Source organism: Necator americanus, chromosome I (genome assembly GCF_031761385.1).
Source record: "Necator americanus strain Aroian chromosome I, whole genome shotgun sequence".
Classification (NCBI taxonomy): domain Eukaryota; kingdom Metazoa; phylum Nematoda; class Chromadorea; order Rhabditida; family Ancylostomatidae; genus Necator; species Necator americanus.
In genome coordinates, this window is record NC_087371.1 from 34257621 (window position 1) to 34279061 (window position 21441).

The 21441-nt window shown below is 37.2% G+C and overlaps 1 protein-coding gene across 4 annotated transcripts; it reads right to left on the reverse strand.

Moving 5' to 3' along the window:
* Positions 1 to 2285: 2285 nt before the first annotated feature.
* Positions 2286 to 14631, reverse strand: RB195_007762 (uncharacterized protein; the record flags this gene model as incomplete). 4 transcript variants are annotated; one of them, XM_064181572.1, is made up of 17 exons in its annotated part: positions 2286 to 2383; positions 2456 to 2509; positions 3115 to 3266; positions 7655 to 7787; positions 8759 to 8883; positions 8968 to 9240; positions 9328 to 9427; positions 10225 to 10344; positions 10435 to 10550; positions 10665 to 10765; positions 11399 to 11488; positions 11579 to 11705; positions 11786 to 11875; positions 11930 to 12065; positions 14069 to 14172; positions 14377 to 14504; positions 14593 to 14631. In XM_064181572.1, 17 exons carry the CDS (start codon positions 14629 to 14631, stop codon positions 2286 to 2288), a joined length of 1986 nt encoding a protein of 661 aa, XP_064038350.1. The 4 variants fall into 4 exon arrangements, with proteins under 4 accessions (XP_064038350.1, XP_064038351.1, XP_013307682.2 ...); XM_064181571.1 differs by having other exon boundaries at positions 14581 to 14631; XM_064181570.1 differs by lacking the exons at positions 2286 to 2383; positions 2456 to 2509; positions 3115 to 3266 and having other exon boundaries at positions 7519 to 7787; positions 10435 to 10765; positions 14581 to 14631.
* Positions 14632 to 21441: the final 6810 nt, after the last annotated feature.

Sequence of the window (21441 nt, forward strand, 5' to 3'; positions counted from 1 at the left end):
TCGATCTTTTAATCCAGAAATATCTCTGAGACGTCTACGTATAGTTTAAAATCAGTATAAAACTGTAGAATAGAAGTAAGAAAAAAAACATAGGCAGAATTTCTAGTGAGCTAACACAGTTGGGACATCTATGGATGTTTTCTTTATAAATAAATAAGTGAACAAGTAAATAAATAAGTAAATAAATAAATAAATGAATAAGTGAGTAAATATTCTCTGTAGTTGATCATAATTGATCCAATATAATTTATCGATCATATAATCCAGAAATATCCCTGAAAAGCCCTGTTCTAGTTTAGAATTTTCGTCTTTTCTGGAAGCTTTCCTCGTTCTAAATGACCGCAACTCCACTTCGTGCCGAAATCGAAGAGAACTGTCCAGACTGAAGAGAGCCGAACGAAGGTTATTGCGAGAAAAGAGGATGCCGGAAATAATCGGTCATTCGCCCGGGTCCCCGGTAAACTTTAAACTCTCATCAAAGTCGTAAGGAATGCGCGTCGACGCCGATCGTTGTCTCGTTTTAGTTCCGGTACGTGTGACCTTTGCACTTTTCTGGATTTAAAGTGAATGTCACATGTCTATGTGTAGGAAATGCTTGGAATTCTTTTTTTAGTAGACCGCCGGGAGTGCAGCTGATTGTCCTTGCCCTTTTTTTAAGGGAATTTTTAGCGTTAAACTAGATGAATTCCTTTAAAGAGGGAACTAAATCAAGAATATGTTGAACTCTAAGTGTTTATGCTTTTAAAAGTGTTTTCGTTCTGGGTCTGGAGGGTCCCATAGCCCAAGGGTAGACAGAGTAGCACCAATGATTGGCCCTATAAATTCGAAAAAAAACCCAGAAATGTCTTAAAATGCTCAAAAGACTACAGGTGACTGATTTTTGATTAAGTAATGATAATTTGCTAAAACCTAAAATTTTTTCAAGGAACCTTGACCTCGAATCCAAGTTTATTCAAAGATTTTTTTTTCGGAGAGTTTTGCTTCAGAAGCAAGTACATACTCCCACACAAAATTCCATTTATTTTATTTTATTTAATTTTTTATTATTTATTACTTCTCTCAATTGATTAATTTAACTTAATTAATAAATTAATCTAATTTTACTCGTTTTATCACTCCACTTTTGATTTTCGTGTTTTTTTAAGGGGCTTTAGAACTTTTTCACTTATTGGGTTTCCTTGCCCTCTGCGCTTATCAGCGGTCGCCCTACGAAGCGCCACAGAAACTGCTCGCGAATGGCGCACGCGAACTTCCACTTATTTGTTTATTTATTTATTATTATTATTATTATCATTATTATTATTATTACTAGTTAACTAATTATTATTATTGTGGGTATCTCTCATAGTTGCCTCCAGCTTCTATTCCCGTTTTCAGAGATCAAATTCCATAAAAAAAAGAAAAATGTCAATTTTTGCCATTTACTCGAGCCTTTTTCGCCATTTACATGAGCCGATCTCATAACAGTTATTCGATGATGGAAAAACTCTGGTGCATTATGAAGAATAATAACAGACAAGAAAAAAAAATTTTCCATTGACTTAGAAATTTCACCTAATTTAACGGGTTCTCATCAAAATTTCAGTTTGCTGGAGGGAATGGATTTGACAGAGTGACAGAGTTTAGAGTGTGCCCTTATAGCTGTTTATAGATGACATGGATGTTCGACGGAAAAATCCTCCTACAGAACAACACTGTATGTAAATGATTCGTGTCCTTGTCCTTGAAGGCTGTAGATCACGAAACTGACGGCGTTCGGGTTTCTGTGGGCAAATATACAGTTCAGGATTACGAGCATGTGCATGGCCGCTCCCAGTTCACCCTATTCATTCTCTGAAAACAACGTGGGAAAGAACGTTTCTTCCTACGAGGCACGTGAAGACGCGCCAACCTTGCGCGCACGCTCTGGTCCCTCCGCAGACTATTTATTGGTTTTGGCTTGAATGGACTGATGAGGAGACCTCATTGATATTCGATCGCTCGCTCAGCTGGATGCGGCGCGCAAACAAGAGTGGGGCGTTCTCACGTGCATCGTAGGAACAAAGACCGTTTCCCACGCCGTTTTTTAGGCCGATTAGGGGGAATTGAGGAGTGCCGCGGTGCTACTAGTAACTAACACCCTGAGCTCTATATTTGCCCACAGAGACCCCACAATCATCGTCGATTCTGTGAAACGCTGCTTTAAATGATACTGCGTAGCAAGGTAGGTTTTCTTCTTCGGACCTTTTTGACAACTTAAATATGTACTGTAAATGCGGATGAACATTTATTTGTTGTGAAGATCTCTAACGTCTGCGTCTCATAACGGACGTGTTCATAAATTTTGCAGCGTGGAGTGGTGGAATGGTCGAGTAGACGTTTGGTCTCCCTTCTGGAGCAACATCTGAAAAAAAGTGCATGAGAAAAATTCGAGATGCCATAGGAAGTGGTTTTCTAGCAGAAATACAGTACTTACCTCTTTCTTCAGACTCTTCACTGTCACTGTCGAACTCATCACTGTCACTCGAACCTAATGCGACAGTAAAAAGTAGGGTGAACAAGGAAATACGAACTAAATAAGACATGACGACGAAAGAGCGCCACCTTCGCGGGTTTTTAAACCCTAAGCACCTTACAGCATCCATGGATTCCCATGGTTTTTATGAAAAAAAAAACAAAAATAATATTTCTAATCACACACGTTATGCTTTCAATGAGGATGCTTTTCGTTTTTTCCCATGGTTCCCTTTTGCTTTTCCATTTTCTTCCATCCCTTAATCTAATAGAAATTGTAAATTTTCAAAAAGAAGAGCAAACATATCATGATCAAGGGAAAATTTTCCCACAGAACTTTCTCACAGTTATGAATCACAAGGAAACGATAATATAGTTTCCCAGGATTGATTACGGCCATCAAAAGTGTCCCCTGAAAGGAAAACTGGTTGTAAAAGTTGGAAAAGTTGTAAGAGAAAATTGCTGAACAAATACATGACGAATATAAAGCATCAAAAGGATAAATTGCCTGGCGTTCAGCAATCCGCTTGGGACCCGCGCCACCACGTTCACTTCAATTCAGAATCCATTGAGGTTTAGGAACCTGTAACTGGCCCTGTACAATGACTTCTGGGGGCTAACCGTTGAGGGTCAAGTCAGTGTTTTTATCTTCCCGGACAAGTCTGGCCGACCAATTTATCGACCGCGGAGGGATGAAAGGCTTGGTGAGCATTAGAGCGGATTCGAACCTCTGATCGATCGTGCTGTCATGGCGGAACCTCTCACCGACTGCGCTACAACAGCCCAAATCGTAGAGTTATTGAGTTAGCCAGTTGTGAATTCTATCCTCTAAAATTTTAAGCATAAAAATAGTAGTATAGTGGTTTTTCTTTATATGAAATGATGTTTTATCTTAAAAAAGCAACAACTGGATAGAGGCACCTTTTGGGACACTTTATTTGGAATTTCTCATTTCACTGAACAACGCATAAAAGAAGATGAGGAGCCTGACGTTGATTTTTCCATTTCTTCTTCAATTTTTTCAATAGAATGTATCGACCTTCAGAATCACTTGAGGTTTACAAAACGAAGCAAAACAAAGAAGAAAAGAAAAAAAGAAGAAAAGAAGAAAAGAAGAAAAGAAGAAGAAAAGAAAAAAAAGAAGAAAAGAAGAAAAGAAAGAACGTTTACAAAACAAAGAACGAATGACAGACAACTGGACTTCTGGAGGTGAGCAGATATAATAAGTCAGCGTTTTTATCCACGAAAACAAGCCTGGTGGGAGGATGAAGGGCTTAGTTTGCTCTAGGGCGGATTCGAACCAGCAATCGATCCACGAGTATATTCATAGAAAAGCTGTTCTGTTCTGAAAACAAAAAATATCTCCGGAAGGAAAACCCCATCGTCTATAGTGCGCGAGGTATGTCGGTTGCACTATGCTGGTGCTTCGTGTAGGAGATATTTTACAGATTTTTTTTGCAAACGCTAGACAAAACATTAACTTGTTGTGATCACCTTAGGTGATGTTTGATGTCTAATAAAACACAGGGGAATCCCGTCACATCATTCAGTTTTTTTTATAGAACAAAACATTTCCGTGTTTTTGTCGCTAGGTGTCGTGCGTTGTGGTGGTGGTGGCGGCGACGGTGGCGGTGATGATGGTGGTTCATGTGAATTTTGCCGGAGTGTTAGCCTATCCGTCGAAAAAAATATTGTTTGTTTTGACACTGAAAACACGTGCACAGAACGAAAATTATGGGCTCAAAGTCGGCTGTGGCGCACGGCGTCAGAAACCTTCGTTTCGTAACACAACACATTATGATCCTCTAGGATTCTATTGTTGTGTGAAATGAATAGGGACAGAAAAAAGCAAAAAAAAAAGAAAGCATAAAAATATTCTGCCCGTCAAATTTTCTGCTCCTGTTGATTTCATAAAGGAAAAAGAAGCTGGAAAGTGGATTGATCGAATGATTTGATTAGTGTACTACTTTTTTAAGCAGAATTAAGATTGTTATTGATCTTTATTCCTGATCTGATTGGTGCTTAGAGCTACATACATAGTTGGTGCACTTTGTTTCGGAACGTATTGACGCTTTTTGCAAGGTGTTTCTGGATAGCAACGTAAAAAATTAAGAATAATTCGTCAAAAATATTTTATTTTATTTTTTTATTCGATTTTTCATCGACTATTTATCAGACGAATGGCACAAAATCAAACAGATGAATGAATAAAATAGAAGAAAAGGAGAATTACCCTCTTCATGTGACAACTGAAAATCCTAAAACACCTCTTTACGTGAACGCGTGGCTGAAGAACCAACGGTAACAGATGAAGCGGCACAGTTAAACGCTAATTATTTCCTGAAGAACGAGGATTTCTTCAAAAAATTCTTATTCTTATTTTTTCTTCATTAACTTCTATTTCGATATGAATTTGTTGTGTTAAAGCTGAAGGAAGGGGGTAATATTGCCCAAGGAAACGTGAAAATTGCAATCGCATCCATTTATACCCTTAGGGGATAATTCCAGTAGTTTTTGTGGAAGAAATTTACTTTCAATGTTTTATTTCAATTTTTATGTTTTTCATGCTTGTATGTTTTTTATTTCAATTTTTATTTTTTTTTGTCATTTTTACATATTTCAATGTTATTTATTTTCGTAAAGTAATTTTCATGAATCTTTTAGCTGATTAATATTGTTGGTACTAAAGACTAAAAATAATTTTATACTAAATTAATCTTTTATATGAATTGTTTCAGCAGTATTGGTAAGATTTTCAAGGTATTTTTCTTGGAGATTTCGGTTTTTTTTTCCAATTTCCAGTGAATTTAGTATGGAGGAGAGATGATAGGATCTAAGTATACGCTAAAAAAAATCCCGAAACTTACTTCTGTTCTTTTTGATCAACGGACCATTTCTGTCTGTTAGCATAATACAGTGATTAATATCCCTCAAAAGTTTACAAACTCACGAGCTGGAAACGATTTGTGGTCCTCTCCATCGCGCCATAATATAAAAATCTGTAAGTTCCAAGTGTTGGCAACAGTGCAAATATTTCTTCCGATTGTTTTGTGTAGCTGGAGTAGAAATGTTCGATCTCATATGGCAAAGTTTACGCGTCAGAAAGTTGACAAAGTTTGCCCGTCAGAAATCCGAATTTGGTTGGAAAATTCCACAGCACCCTGTTTATTCTTCTTACTTGACCCCATCTGATTACTATTTATTTCGGGCACTGAAGCGGCATCTACAAGCGGAAACATTCGATGACCAGAAAAATCAGGAAAGAGAGAGATTTCGCGCTTCTCCGACTCGTAGCCGTCAGATTTCAGGATTTCTGGAATTGATAGTCTAATGAAGCGTTTGACATACGCAGTGGATCATGATGCCCATTATTTTGTTGACTGATATGTATGAACAATAAAAGGATAATTGATTTCTTTAATTGAGCCGGATACGATGTTGTTATTACCATTTATTTGCGGTGGATTTATTCCTGAAAGGAGAGGAATTATTCCAGAAAAGGTGAAATCGAACGTGATTTATCCGCTATCAGAAACGCTCTGTGCGCCCAACAAAGAAAGTTCTAAGTTTACTTTTGGGTATCATAGCTACAAGTAGAAGAAAATATCATGCCTTAGGATCAGGTGACTATCCCACCACTCTTAGATGCGAGTAGTGAGGTGACCCAAATGTCAGCCTTAAAGGCATCACCCCATGAATCTGGGATGGTGTGGATTTTATGTATTCATAAGACATTCATTTATAAGATTGTCCCACATGCAGTTCCTTTCCCACGAATTTGGGATGGTGCGGGTTTCAGGTGCATAATGCGTATAGGGGGTCGTAGATTGTGGAGATGAGGGTGATTCCGTCCATTTCTTCCTAATTGCCGTACAAAACGGTCTGGAAGATGTGGCACGTGCACAGAAGGCTGGCGCGCTCCAATAGAACTCGTTGTAGAAAATATCGCCACGGAACGCTCGAAGCCGCATCTTTCGGGCCGTTTTTTACGGCGATTAGGGAGGGATGAGCGGGATCCTACCCGTTTCTGCAGTCAACGATCCCGTATAGTCTTGCTGATAGTGACAAGTGCGCGCTACCAGCCGCTCCACATCCGGTGGAACAAGACGTAAGACTATTTTCAATGTAGATGGGTTTCTGTTTTCACTACCTTGAACGATTATCGAAACACTGACCCAGGGTAGTGTGGCACTTGACGTGATAAACGTAGCATTGCTCCATTTATCCTCTATTTAGACCTCTGATTACGGTGAAAAAGCCGAAACGTAAGGCAAATAAAGGGTCCCATCTAAAAACCTCGCAGACACACTACAACAAAACACAGACAGAATATGCGGAGATTTCAAGGCAAGAGAACATTCGAGCAATACTCAAGGTATAATTGTTTAAAATTTGGTGCAAGACTTTCGGACCAACCTTATAGCTCTGAGAATTTTTGAAAGTTTCGAAGTTATACGTGTAAGAGGAAAGCAGTAACTCTTCCGTTGATCGTCGGTAAGTGCCCAGAAGGTAAACTCAAATGTTCTGCACTTCATTTTCTACACGGAATCAGACTTCTACACCAAGCCGCTTCGATCAACACATTATCGATATCGATTAGATTGTGAATAACATCTCATAACGCTCATCTTTATTGTTACAATTTTCATTTATTTACATAAATAATTAGTTAGATTGAGCACAACTGCTACAACTACTAAACTCCTTAATTGTTTTCCTTAACTATCCTTGTAAATATACCCGATATGAACTGTAAGTATAAGCGATTTTCGCAGCTCTTCGTAGCAAAAAAACAGTCTAGATCTATAGATGGCATATGTAGATATGAAAAGAGCGAGGCAACGACTGAGCATCCCTCCAGTTTGGCAGTGGAAATACGATAAAATAGCAGAAAAAAACAAGAATATTCTGATTTCTGCATTTACGGCCCACTTCTAGAAGAAACGAAGAAGAAAATTAGTGCGATAGCTAGGTCCAGCATAAAAATTTCCAGGAAAAAAAATAAAGAAAAGAAACGGTTGACGCTTAAAATGTAGTTTTAAAATCGTGCGATTGCCTTTTTTTCCTGCACCATATGAAACAAATCAGTAAACACATCAACGCAAAAATTGCTATACCAAACAATAAACTATAGATTAAAATAAGCGTCTCTCGATCTGACCAATCGATATTCGAACGGGGTAACATGGTGGTGTTCCCGATTTCTAGCGATGATTCCGTATGATCCATAATTTCCATTGAAATAGTGTTATCCGTGAGCTCTTCATCGGCTTTATCCCTCATCAAGTTGGCGCCTGAAGTGAACAACTGATTTGTTGACAAACAACTAACCGTGTGTTGATTTTCCACAGTATTCTTGATCTTCTGCAATATTTGCCTTGAAAAAATATTGGAAAAATATAAAATAAGGAATAAAATTCAAAAAAAAGAATGAAAAAATAATATCCTAAGATGCTTCTTCTAAGAATTTTAAGACATCAGAGTGAAAGATTAAAAGCGAAGTTGACGATTTTATTTTTAGAAAAAATTATTTTTATTTAAATTATTAAAATTTAAATTAATTTTATCTCAAAAATTATTAATTTTTTTGGAAATTTTATTTTATCGCTGCTTACGCCAAACTCACACTTACCCATTGAGTATTTCGAAAAAATCCAAAAATTTCGGGAAAAGAAAAGGAGAAGAAATTCTTCAGACGACGGGAAAAATACGATAAATTTTCCTCCAATCATTGCTGGTAAATTTTATATGCCTGCTATTATTTAATTTCACCACTATTAGTAGTTGATCGTTATTACTTATCTGATAATTATTATATTTTTTTTTGAAGAAAAAGCTTTGGGGAAGAAAACGAAAAAAAACACAAACAAATGATTCCAAAATTTTCAAAATTTACAATTTTTATCTATTTTTACATTTTACTTTTATTTTTACAAAAAAGGATAGCAAAATTTACAAAAATTACAATTTTATTTTTGCTTTTTATTTTTATATATACAAATAAAAAAGGATTGGATAGAAGTCCAAAGCTGTTCCGATCGCTTACCGAATTCTTGGCTATTAGTACCGTTAATTTTCATTTATTTTTACATTTTACTTTTAATTTTACAAAAAAGGATAGCAAAATTTACAAAAATAACAATTTTATTTATTTTTGCTTTTTATTTTTATATTTACAAAATATAATAATAAAAAACAAAAATAAATAATATAAAATTTATAAAAAAGGGTTGGATAGAAGCCCAAAGCTGTTCCGATCGCTTACCGAATTCTTGGCTATTAGTCCCCTCATCGTCCCACTCGTGAATTCTTTTCACGATCACATCACCGCGTAAAAGTGGAGTCACAGGAGTTACAGTTTCCATAGTATGAGCGTCTGTCTGTCCCGTGCTAAAAAAAAAGACAAAGAAAACGTTTTTTCCCCTCAAAGATTCCATAACTTGAAGTAAAATCGGAAAATATTGGCCTCCTTACTTTTCTGTCATCGATGTCTCTGGTTGTTGCGTTACGGCGGATGCGTTTCGCTGTGTCTGATGCGTTCCACGTTTCTGATCCGTTGCGCTGAGGGATTTCGGCGTTTTTTCGACCTCAACCCTTCGCGGAGTTTCTTTTTTTCGTCCCATAGCCGCGGGCGGCTTCTTTTCCTCATCGTTTCGCTCCTCTTCACCTTCTTCATCCTCATCGTTTTCATCATCCATATCAAATAGAGTGCTTGTGTCTATGTTTAAAGGAGTGACACCACCGTTTCTAAATACGAGGAATTGTGAGTATCAAAGTCAGGAATGAGGTAGAAAAGCAGAAAAAAGCTCTGTAACTTTTTTTTCCGGAACTTACGCGAATCTCATCGATGAGTACCCAAAATTTGGTGGCGGTTGTTCCCAACTATCGTCCGAGAAGAGACGTCGTTTAGTGGTAAGGTGTGGGCTTTCAGTTACTGAAAAATTTTCGATCCTTATAGGGTTAGGCTATCTACCCTCCAACGAAAACAGAAAAAAAAAACAAAAGGATCGGTAAGAAGGAGACGGTGAGATGACTCGAAATAGGATCCATATCATAGGAAGAAAACGTTTACTTTTTAATCTAATTTTAATTTTGTTTAATGTTTATTTTAGAATATTTTTCTTCGTTAAAACATTATAGCAGTAATAGTGGATAAAATTCGCTTCTTCATGAAAAAGTGCTCAGAAATGTTGGGTTAAAAAGATTAAATTAATTTTTTCAAGACTAATCTAAAGACTTATCCACCAACGATCTCTACAGTAAGAAAATGATCGCGAAGTATAGGCTCTAGCACGACGGCGATGTTGCCCGCGTTTCACCGCGTAATAAGTTGCATTGTTGGGAACACAGGTGCAACCAACGCGGTTCCACATCGATTTTTTTGGATTACAATACAGGATTAAGTGTGATCGCGCTCATGGTTGTGATCTCTACACTAAGAAAGTATTCGCGAAGTATAGGCTCTAGCACGACGACGATGTTGCTCGCGTTTCATCGCGTAATAAGTTGCATCGTTGGGTAACTAGGTGCAATCAGCACTGTTCCACATCGATTTTTTTCTTGGATTGATTACAATACAGGATTGAGTGTGATCGCGCTCACGGTTGTGAACCACCTACCTTCGCCGATCTATTTGTAGGGAATCTCACCACAAAAGCCCGTAATAAATCCTCATTTTTGTGCGCTGCGCTGCCTTCCAATCAATTTGATCAATAAATCGACCAACTATACCGTTTGTTCTCGTGGATGGTGTCAACATGTTCCTAATCGGTACCACATCAATAGTCACATTTTTTCGCTTCTCCTCCTCATATTCCTCGTACTCCTCATGTTCGGACTCATCGTCTATACCTGTAATTTTTATTTTTTTTCAATTATTATTTATTTTTATTATTTTACGGTTTTTTTGAACAGCTATGATTCTGTCCCTATCAGCCTTACCAGTAGTAGTAGCAGTAGTAGTACTAGTAGCCGTAGCAGTAGTAGTAGTAGTAGTAGTAGTGGTAACAGGAGTTGTACTTGTACTCCTAAGTGTAGGTGTAGTCCTTGTACGAGTACTGAACGATTTCGAAACAGCCCTGGGGGTAGAAATAGAGGTCGTGGTCTTTTTTGTAGTAACCCCTGGGGTAAATATGGTCGATGTTGGGGAAGGTTTTAGAAAAGGCGATGACCAAGTGGTTTTAATCTTTTTGGTGCCACTATTGGGAGCAGGTAGTGTCGTTTCTGAGGAAACAGATTCATCGAGAAGCTCCTTCAAAAGTGTTGTGAACTCCTGAAAAAATATTGGTTGAAATTATTAAAAAAAAAATAATTAAAACAACTAATAGTTCCATATAATTACCAAAGTTACAGCAATTAGCTATTATTTTCAAATTTCATTTAAAGTTAGGCTATAAAATAAAATTGACAATTTTGGCACGTCTGTGAACCACGTGTGGAACTGTCTTGGTTGCACCTGTGCGCCCAACGATACACTTTATTACGGGTTGCGGAATGAGCGCAACCCGCAAAGCATCTCCAATTGTGCAGGATGGAGAGCTTCTCCTGCCTATTTCAGTTCCATTTGTCGGATTGTAAACACTAGACGGAAACAAGATTGCCCGCGTCCTATCGCGTAATTAGTTGCATCGTTGGGAACACTGGTACAACCAGGCTTGGGTCTCATCCCTTTTTTCTTCACCAGTAGGTGAAATTAAGTGTGATCACGTTCACGATCGTTAGCAACACCACTACCGCTACCGCTAATCGTGGAAAGATCAGAATAGCCTTAATTTTGTGACACCAACCCGCGAAGTTCCAGCCAGTGGGCGGAGCATTCTGTCGTGTATGCAGAGATAAACCCCGCCCACATTTTAGCCGGATTTTCGAATACGCCAATTAAGCCTTTTAAGGTAACTTTTCCTACCGTTCTGTCCGTAGATGTTATAACGGTAGGCGGAGGTTTTTGTTTCGCTTCCGCATCCCTTTCAAGGTTGTTTATCACAGTAGTCAACTCCTGAATAAGCATTTTTTCGTATTTTGCTGTTGTTTTTAAAGAAAAAGGTGGAAAAAGTAGAAAAAAACTCTAAAAGTAAAATAAAACCACCTCTTCAAGTTGTTTTTCCGGCATTTTTATATTTTTCCTGACGAAATCGAACATTTGGCACGCGTCCAAGTCGAGATCGTCAAACAACGTATCGTTTGAGGGAAGAATAAAATTAGGGAAGTAGTCTCTGAACGTAAAATATCCTGATGAGCGTTTTATTTTTTTTCTTGAATTTTCTACGTTGTGGAAAATGTAGGAATTTTTTACCTGAAATTAAGTCTTCGAAAAACTTTTTTAGCATTTGCACAATACATTGACACTGTGTTCTCCAAACACAATGTATTCAAGTGAAGATATCTGTAATCGTAGGAATCATGCACGTATTTTTCATCCGCTACCGTATCCTTATACCTGCAGATCTCCTGACCGGGCGTATAGGAAGGATCTGCTAATGATTTTAGTCGTTCCGCTTCTTTGAGAAACGTCGAGCATCTGACTTCCATGAAGGAATGGTAGCGACTTACGCATGACAACGCGTTGTCGATTCCTGTATATGTAAGGGATTCTTTTCAGGACCTTCTCGAAAAAAAAAGAGTAAAAAAGGGTCAGAAAGGGTAAAAAAAAACCAGTAGATAATATATTGTGTGGTAAAACAATTACTAGCAGTAGTCAGATAGTTTACTAATTGACCGCAAAAATTTCTGGATACCAGAAGTATAGTCAGGTCAAAGCTACCGACCTGAAACTCGATGCAATTGCGTAAGCGACTGCGCTCGAAGCGGTGCGGTGAAGCGTAGCGGTTAGGATCTAGTTGGGACAATCGCTAGGTTCACTGGGACTGCAGCGATGCTAGCGAAGGTCCCGCTTCGATTCCCATGTCTTCCGCACCGCTTCGAGCGCAGCCGCCTACGCAATTGCACCGAGCTTCAAGTCGTTTTGACTCGACTATACCCATCCTCGAATATCTTTGCATTCTTCCACGTTGAATGTCAGTTTTCCTGAATTATCGACCTTGTCCTATGGATCCGAGGTCCTAGCATGTAGAACACAACATTTGGCTGCCAGAGTTCAGGTTATACTCGCTCGCGCACAGAACCAACTGATGAGTATCGATCGACAGGCGCGGCACGGCTGCGTTGTGGACGCCGCAGTCGAAAAGGAAGTTTAAAATTGGTTATGGAAACGGTAACGCTTTGGACAGTGGAGCAAGAAGTTCCGAATGGAGCGACTTTTCTACCGATCCATACTCGATTATTTAAGATTACTTAGTAAAGGTTGCTTCCATCACTTCTTCATCGCGCTCACAGCGATTCTCAGCGCATGTGCGTGCGTTTGCCGGTGCTTTACGCAGCATACCACGAATCTGGGGTGATACGGATTTCAAGTGAAGTATACGCCTAGCGTCCCTTACTGCCTATCGGGACAGTCCGAATTGATTTTCGACGAATCGCAGGGCGGAGGCGGCGCAAGGGGTGGAGCGTTGCAATAGATCAGGCGTCGTAAAAAACAGCATTCTGGAGGCGGCTGTTGGCTGAGATGCAGGGAGAGATGAGCGGAACTACCCTCGTCTCCATAATCTACGACCCCGTATACGGATACTCCACCTGAAATCCGCACCACCTCAGATTCGTGGAATGCTGCCTTTACGAAGTTCTGAGGGGATCCATGTTGTTTTGGATGAAGGCCCAAAACACAAAAATGTACAGAGAGCTATCGGATCACAAAAGGAATTCCCCATATTAAGATCTCTGTGGGTTTCAGGTTAAAGGTACGGCTAGGGCCCTTTAGAAGAACTCTTACTGATTAGTGAGGACAGTGGGAGGATGCAAGGTGGTCTGGTACGTCGTCATCCAGCACATGAGGTCAACGCTTCATGAGACATATGTGGAGCATTCAAATACTTTCTCTGAGGTAATGAGGTGCTTGAGGAAGAAGATTACTTCTGAGTTTCATATTTCAGATTTTTACAAAGCTTTAGCGTTAGTTTTTAATGAAAATTATTAGCAATCCTGGCTACAGCTCTAAAAACTTGATAAAAAAAAACTTTCTAGATTTTCTTCAGATACCCGAAACATTCTCTTTTTACAAAAAAAAATCCCAGAGAATCGAGCTTAAACCTAGTGGCAAATCTTCGTCTTCGTCTATTTACTGTTCTTGTGATACACTTTTGTTTTTAGAGTGAAAAATAAAAGGAATAAAAAATGAAAGTAAAAAAAAAGCAAATATTGGAAATAAAAATGTTAAATAGAAATTGTATTGGGATTTATACTTGCATCACTAATACTCTAAAAATGCCTCCTTTTTTTCAAGAAGATAAGATACAATTACAAAAATGTGGTGCAGAAATTTTTAAAAGGATTTTTTTCCTTGCGTTTGTATACGGCGAAAAAATATTGACTTTCGTCCATTTTTGCCTTTTGGCTGTTTTTAAAAACGTAAGCAAAATCAGCGAGTCTATCAATCATAGAAAAAAGTGATCAGGATCCATTTGCTGAATCATTGGGTCCGGAAAAACAAAAAAAAAGAAACAAAAAAAAAAACGCGACCTACCTCTTAGTGCAAATCTGCATTTTACTCGCACATATTTAGCAAATTTTTCGTGTTCCGGCGAATCGCCACAATGTTTCATACAATCCAGATGATCGTATACTCTCCTGGAAAATTTTGTTGTTGTTGTTTTTTTTTTCTGAAAATTTACTCGTTGGTAGATAAATCACAGCGTAAGATACATTGAAATAAACTGTAATAAGATACATTTCCAACCCTTTTCTACTTGAATATTGAGATTTATTGGAATACAATGCGATTTTCCAGAAATTTCTGGCGCTAATTATGAGGTGTGGAGGAAAATCTCTCACCAACAAACGTCTTTCACTGTCCCCAATGGTCTCTGCTTTTCCAGAAGATTTCGAAGTTTCTCATCGTCAAAGCCTACTCGAGCCAGGGAACGTTGATAGATGCGACTGCATCGATCCTCGCACAGATTCTGGATGGATAGTTTATAAAAAAAAACAAAAATAAATAAATAAAATAAAAAAAGGGAAAAATTGAACAGAATTGACCTCAACGCTCACTTCAGCCAACACGGAAGTCACGAAAAGAATCGCCCACATGTTCTCGATCAGCGATCGCTACATTCCGTGTTGAAGCTCGACAATCTGGGATGAAAAATTAGGGAAATTTTTGTAAAAAAAATTACAGTACGACCCATATAAACGAAATAAACGAACAGGCAAAGAACGAGCAAAGGTTAACGGGAACGGGGATTTTTCTTAGTGTTCGCGAGTGAAGTTCGCTATTGTTGTTGACGAATATCGTATAGTGAACGGATGCTGATGGATCGAAAGGATCATGTTACTCTACGGAGAATGAGGGGCGAGAAAACTGCTGATCCGAGCGATCTCATGTTTTCAGTTCGGAGAAGAAGAAGAGGAAGAAGAAGAAGAGCAAAAGAAAAACGACATTGTTTTACTTTGTTACTCTTGCTCTGGGCGCGTCTTTGAGCGTAATAAATAAATAAATAAATAACTAAATAAATAAATTGTTGTTGCTCTACAGGAGCAAGACAAGTAAATATCAATTTGTTATTTGTTTTTTGTTGCACAAAAAAAAGATATAGAAAGATTTATTTTACATTTTTAACTCTGAAATTGAACTTGAGAATAAATTTTGAAACATGCAAGTAAATTGAATAAAATAAAAGTAAAGCAAAGGTAAAAAATAAAAAAAATTAGTAGTAAGTCATAGTAATAGTAGTAGTCAAATAAAAAGTAAAGAGTAAAAAAGTAAAATAAACATGCATGTAAATTTTCTAACCAATGGACATTCATAGTTTAACTACGCTACACTAATTGCATTCCCGATTTTCTTATAATCGAATATTTTGGTAATAATTTAGTTATTAGTAATAATCGCATAATTTTAATACTTAGTAATAATAGTATAATTTTAGTTTTAATAGAAAACGGATCTGATTATTTCCCTACGTCAATTTTTGCTTCTCTCTCTTTCTCAATAATATCTTTGTGTAGTTAAAAAGGAAAAAAAGGGAAAAATCTGAAAGGGGAAAAGGGAGAGGGGGGGGGGAGATCGTTTGAAAGCTGGAAATGACTGTCAAGAAGAATTGTCGTAGTGTCAAAACTGATGATGAAGCGGCATTATCAAATTGGATGTGGTTTCTATTTTTTTTTTCCTGAAAATCACCAGTGCTTCCTTCCTTGAAATATTCCTTGAAATCAAATTAGATCGGTAGTTGCGGTTTTTTTTTTCTCTTGGAAACTAGTTAATTGAGTTTTGTAAGAGTGTAATTATGTTCTGGATGGGGAACATAAGATTAATGGAGACTCAGGAGGGCAATTGGAGTGTTTTTCTTTCTCCAGAGATTTCCACGATTTCTGCATGTGATGAGTTGCGTTCTGCATCACGCAACAGTTGGTTTCGAACAGCCTTAAGCGATTCCACAGAGGCGAACCTCAGAAATGGCCTCTCTGAGGAAGCTATTAAGGCTTTTTTAAAGCCAACTGTTGCGATGCAGAACGCAATAGTTCAATAATTATGAGTAATTAGTTGAGCGATTAATTAAGTATAATTAGTTGAGCGATGATCTCTCGAAGCCAACACGCAATATTCGAGAAAAAAAAAACATCCTTAGAACGCCGTAGAGATCCATATCCGTTGTGTATCTTTAAGAAATTAAAGAAAAGTGAATACTAATGATTGAAAATAATTAATGTGATTGAATATTAACGGTTAAAATAATTTAAAGCCAATAAACTGAAGTGAGACTTAAAAATAAGCTTTACAAGAACATTTTGGATAATTTTACACAAGTTTTCACGAATATTCTGGAATATCCTACATCGTTACTGGGTTTTTATCTTCCATCCTCATTCGAGTGCGTTACTGATAATGATGAGGTTCGTCAAACGAGAATATTCTTTTTTCTCCTTCTCCTCTTCCTCCTCCTCCACTCTCTCAGAAACTAATAACACTTCCATACGCATTAGAATCATAATTTAAGCTAAAAATAGAGGATTTGTGAGTAATTTATATATGTCAGATGGATATTTGTGGATTTTTTGGACATATGTGAAACTTTTACTCCGAAATCCTAAAAAAAGTGATTTTTTTAGAAGAAATATCTTTTAAAAAGAAGGTCCAGAATTTGGAAATTCTAGTGTAGGAGGGAAGATTTGTGAGTAATTTATATTGCCAGATGAATATTTGTAGATTTTTTTTGGAAATATGTGAAATATTCTGCTTCGACAATCCTGAAAAAGCGATTTCTACTGGAAAAGAGAAAATATTCCTTTGAAAAAAATGTCGAGAATTCGAAAATTTTTAGAGTAGGAGGAGAAATGGCATGAAAGACGACAATTGAAGCGACACACGATGAACCCATAAATTATTGATTTTTTCACATTTGATGAGAGAGTCTTTAACCTAGAAAAATCACTATTTCATCGTGATTTATTTACTAGCGAATAAAATTACTTTTACTATTTTTAGTACACGATTTGTCTACCAAAAAATAATTATGAGTAATTAGTTAATCGATCAATTGATTAACGATCAAGCGATTAACTGATTAACTGAGGAAAGAGGAAAGGACGGGAATCCATCAATTCTCTACTACGTGTCAATTCATTTACGATTTTTTCAAAGGTTTCGTAGATTTTTTTCTCTTTGCCCTTTTTCCCTCCATTTTTTAAACAAATTTCCCATCCTTTTAGTGTGTTCCACTTTTTTATCTTTCTTTTCTGGTGCACCATTGGTGTATGTGAATAAATAAATAAATAAATAAATAAATTTCTATCCAAAAAGCTCATTTCCTTGGCGATTTCAGGAGAAGTAAAGTTGAAGGAAATGAAGCACTTGAATGCAATGTTCGGTGGGTATTTCTCCTGTGCCTCGAAAATTCCGTCGAATATTCTCTTTGAATGGATGAAAGGTGAATGTTCGACGGAATTTTCGAAGACCAGAGAACGTATGATCTCATGAGGAAAATGCGCTACACCTCAGAAATTCCTGAATTTAAAAGGATTAGGAGAAAGCGGAACCAGCAATTTACACGCCATCTGCGAAAACTCGTCCCAAGAAAAATAACTCGTAATCCCTCATAAATCGAGGGGACGTGGATTGCGAAAAAAAAAGAAAAAGTGGAATTTTTTGCTGCTCTATTTCCAATTCACTAAAAGGTAGCTTTCACCTAATTTCTTAAGTCATTTTGTGTTCGCACCCGTTGTATCGGGGGAATGCCCTAAGGTTTTCCTGTTCCCCACCAATTCGTGGATTTCTCGAGAGAATTCCCCGTTTTTTTTTTACCGCTGCACTATACCTTTCAGCCCCGATTCTCGGCGGATAAAAACCTAAATATTTTCTCGAACGTCGATTTTGTTATTATTTTTGAACTTTGCACTATATAGAGCTAATTTTTCCCGGCGAATCCCGAGTGACTTATCCCTCATCGCTATGGATAACGTCAATGAATCGTCCATGAGAATTTTTACATGTCCATATGTCATGAAAAATCTATCTGAGTGCCCATTTGAGGTGTTTTTCATCTTCCAGAGCGGCGTTTTATGAGACGGCATTTGTGCACGGCTCGATTCCGCTTTTTATTGTCGGAGCAGTAATTTTTTTTGTTTACTACAGCTTTTACGAGAATGCGTGTGGAATTTTTCGGGAAATTTCTCGGACATCTGAGCAGCTCTAGTTAGTTTTCAAATGAAAAGATTATTGATTTTTTATGGTTTTAGTACGATTTCTAAGAAAAAAACTCGGATCATAGGAAAATGCATGGATATTGGATGAATGCATGGATATCAGCCGTATGCATGGAAGTACGGAGGTAGTTTTGTGGGAAAAACGCCAAGTAGTGGACACTTCCTGACATGAAACATTTAATTTCTTAGAAGGGCATCCAAATCTTGGTTAGAATATGAAAAAATAGCTTTGGAGGCTTAAGTAAAAAATCAATAAATGAAATTTTTCACTTCAAACTCTTATCAGAGTCAGCGCAAGTCATTTCAAGGCATCACCCCACAATTCTGAGGGGATACGGATTACAGGTGGTGTATTCGTAAACGGGATCTTAGATTATGGACAGGGATGTGATTCCGTCTATTTCTTCCTAATTGCCGTAAAAAAAACGGCCGGGGAGATGCGGCTTCGAGCGTTCGGGCGCGCTATTTTCTACGAGTTCGATTGGAGCGCGTCAGCCCTCTCCACGAGCCGCATCTTCCGGGCCGTTTTTACGGAAATTGGGAAGAAATGGACGGAACCACCGTTCTCTCCATAATCTACGACTCCGTAAAGGCATAACCCACCTGAAATCCGTACCACCTCAGGTTCGTGGGGTGATGCCTTTCAAACCACGCACCGCCTACGCATTGGCGAGTTGTTGCTGGCAACGAACAGATGTCCCATGAGTCACTCGTCGCAGAGAGTCATGGAGTAAATTATGTATAAATGGATAAAGGATGAAGTGTCTGGCGTCAATCAATCCGCTTGGGACACGCCACCTCGTTTGACTTCAATTCAGAATCGTTTGGGATTTACGAACGCGTAATTGGCCTATACAATGTATGGTAAAATAAATAAATAAATAAATAAAATATAAATAAATATAAAAGCACTGACTTGACACATTGGCTAACCTTCGCAATGACTTTCGGAGGCTAGCCAATGTGTCAGGTCAGTGTTTTATCCTCCCAGACAAGTCTGGTACCGATTTATTGACCCTGGAAGGATGAAAGGCATGGTGAGCATTAGGGCGGATTCGAACCTCCGATCGATCGTGCCGCCACAGCCGAACCTCTTACCGACTGCGCTACAGCACTCCAATGCATTTTATATCTATTCATATACCATATATATTATATTATTCATAACACGTATGTATTTATTATATTATATTCATATACCATTCATAATCGTATACCTATTCATTCTTTTGCTCGCAATCAACTTTAAAAATATGAAAGTAATGTTGCAAAGTTTCGAGAGAAAAGAAGAAACAAAACTTAGACTCATATGAGAGGAAGGAGGGAAAACATGCTTGAGTGCACATGCATTTCCAGCTGTGATTAGTAATACGAAAACCCCATAGGACTGCGCCCACACGTGTGCACCTGGGAACTTAAATTACACCCTCTGTCGAGTTCTAAGAAACACTTTCGCCATTACTCATAACTCAAAAAATTAGATACGGTAGCTTAAAACCAAAACTTTCCTGTTTTTTTTTTGAAGCAAATCTCTTGTTTCTTCCACGGGTAGCAATCAATATTTTGTTCAAAAAAAAAAACGAAGGGTAAAGTGATGGAGTAGTATGAGTGAGTAAATCATCAATCTTTTTGCGGTACACACAATTCCTGTTCAATTGTCTGCTGAATTTGTAATGAAATAATAATTGGATAATCAATTACATCTGAATAATTCTGTGATAATAGTGAATAATATTTATTGCAAATAAAATAATAAATAGAGCAAGCCGACGTATAAAATGACTACCTTTTATTCTCCCACACAAGTTAGCAAAGGTATAAAATAGGAGGAATAGTAGGAAAAATCAGTGAGGAACTCGCTATCGTTTATACAATGATGGTTCTTCGAATTTACGGAATCCATGGTTACGACGGAATAAAAAATTGAAAGTGTCCATGAAACAAATTTCATAAAAATTACAATGAAAAATAATGAAAAGATGTCAAAATATCCACAGTTACGATAGAATTGAAAATTGAAGGTGTTTATGGAATAAATTTATTACATTTTTATTAGTTACAACATTAAATACCCCTATATATGTACAGTATCAATTTTAATAAATAAAAAATAAATAAATAATAAAAATGTAATAAATTATCTGAAAAAATTGCATCCACTGTGGGGTTAGCAGAAAACAACACATTTTCAACGGGTTCTTCTCTTCGGAAGCATTTGAGTGAAAGCGAGAAATGAAGTTTCATGAAAATCCCACAAAGTTTTCACCGATTGAGATAATTTAACATACCAATTGTTGGAAAAATGCACTTTATACGCGAGGAACAATTTTTTTCTTCGCAAGACGATTCGATGGTGTTTACAACAACAACAACAACAACAGAAAAGAGCATCAACACACGGATGAGTGCAAAAGCACTCCTTCCACCTTCGTGTGCCTCGTTTATCAGGATGAATTTGGTGATCAAAGAGTAAAATTCTACTGCAAAGCGTCAGGAAAATGTAAAAAACTTAAAAAAAAATAAGGAATAATGTTAAAAAATAAATATTAATTAATATAGTTTGATAACAAGTAAGAATGAAAAAAATTTCGATACATTTTTTTTCTTCAAAATTTAGGGTTTATGGAAACCGCTGGGATTCTATTGATTGTCTCACTTGAAGCTATTTAATTTTTACTCGTTTTTAATTCCGAACTAATTTAACTTTAACTTTAATTTTCGAAGCTATTTTTAAATGGAATTTATAGTGAATAACTATTATTTTATTATATTTTCTACATTTTCTAAAAAAGTTTTAAATTACTTCTACTAACTAATAGATAAGAAAGAAAACGAGAAGCGGCTGGTGTGAGAGTGATCAACTACACTGGAAAATAATCCACGAAAAATCAACCACCACCACCACCACCAATTCTTTATGGGAGGAAAAAATAGAGAAATTTTATTGCAACTAATCCGAGGAAAACAAGTAGTAACAACAGGTGCGTATAGAAAAAAATTAACGACCTTATTGTTACTTTTTCCAGAGAAATTTTTTTTCCCGAAAAGAATGTAGGAAACTCTTTGATATATGTACATCCGGGCAGTTGTGGGGATTTTGAATTGCAGTAATTCTTTGTAAAGAAGCACACAACTGGAAGACCGATACCATCGACACGTTGTATTGTAGGAAGTTATTTTTGAAGTAAAAGTTGTAGT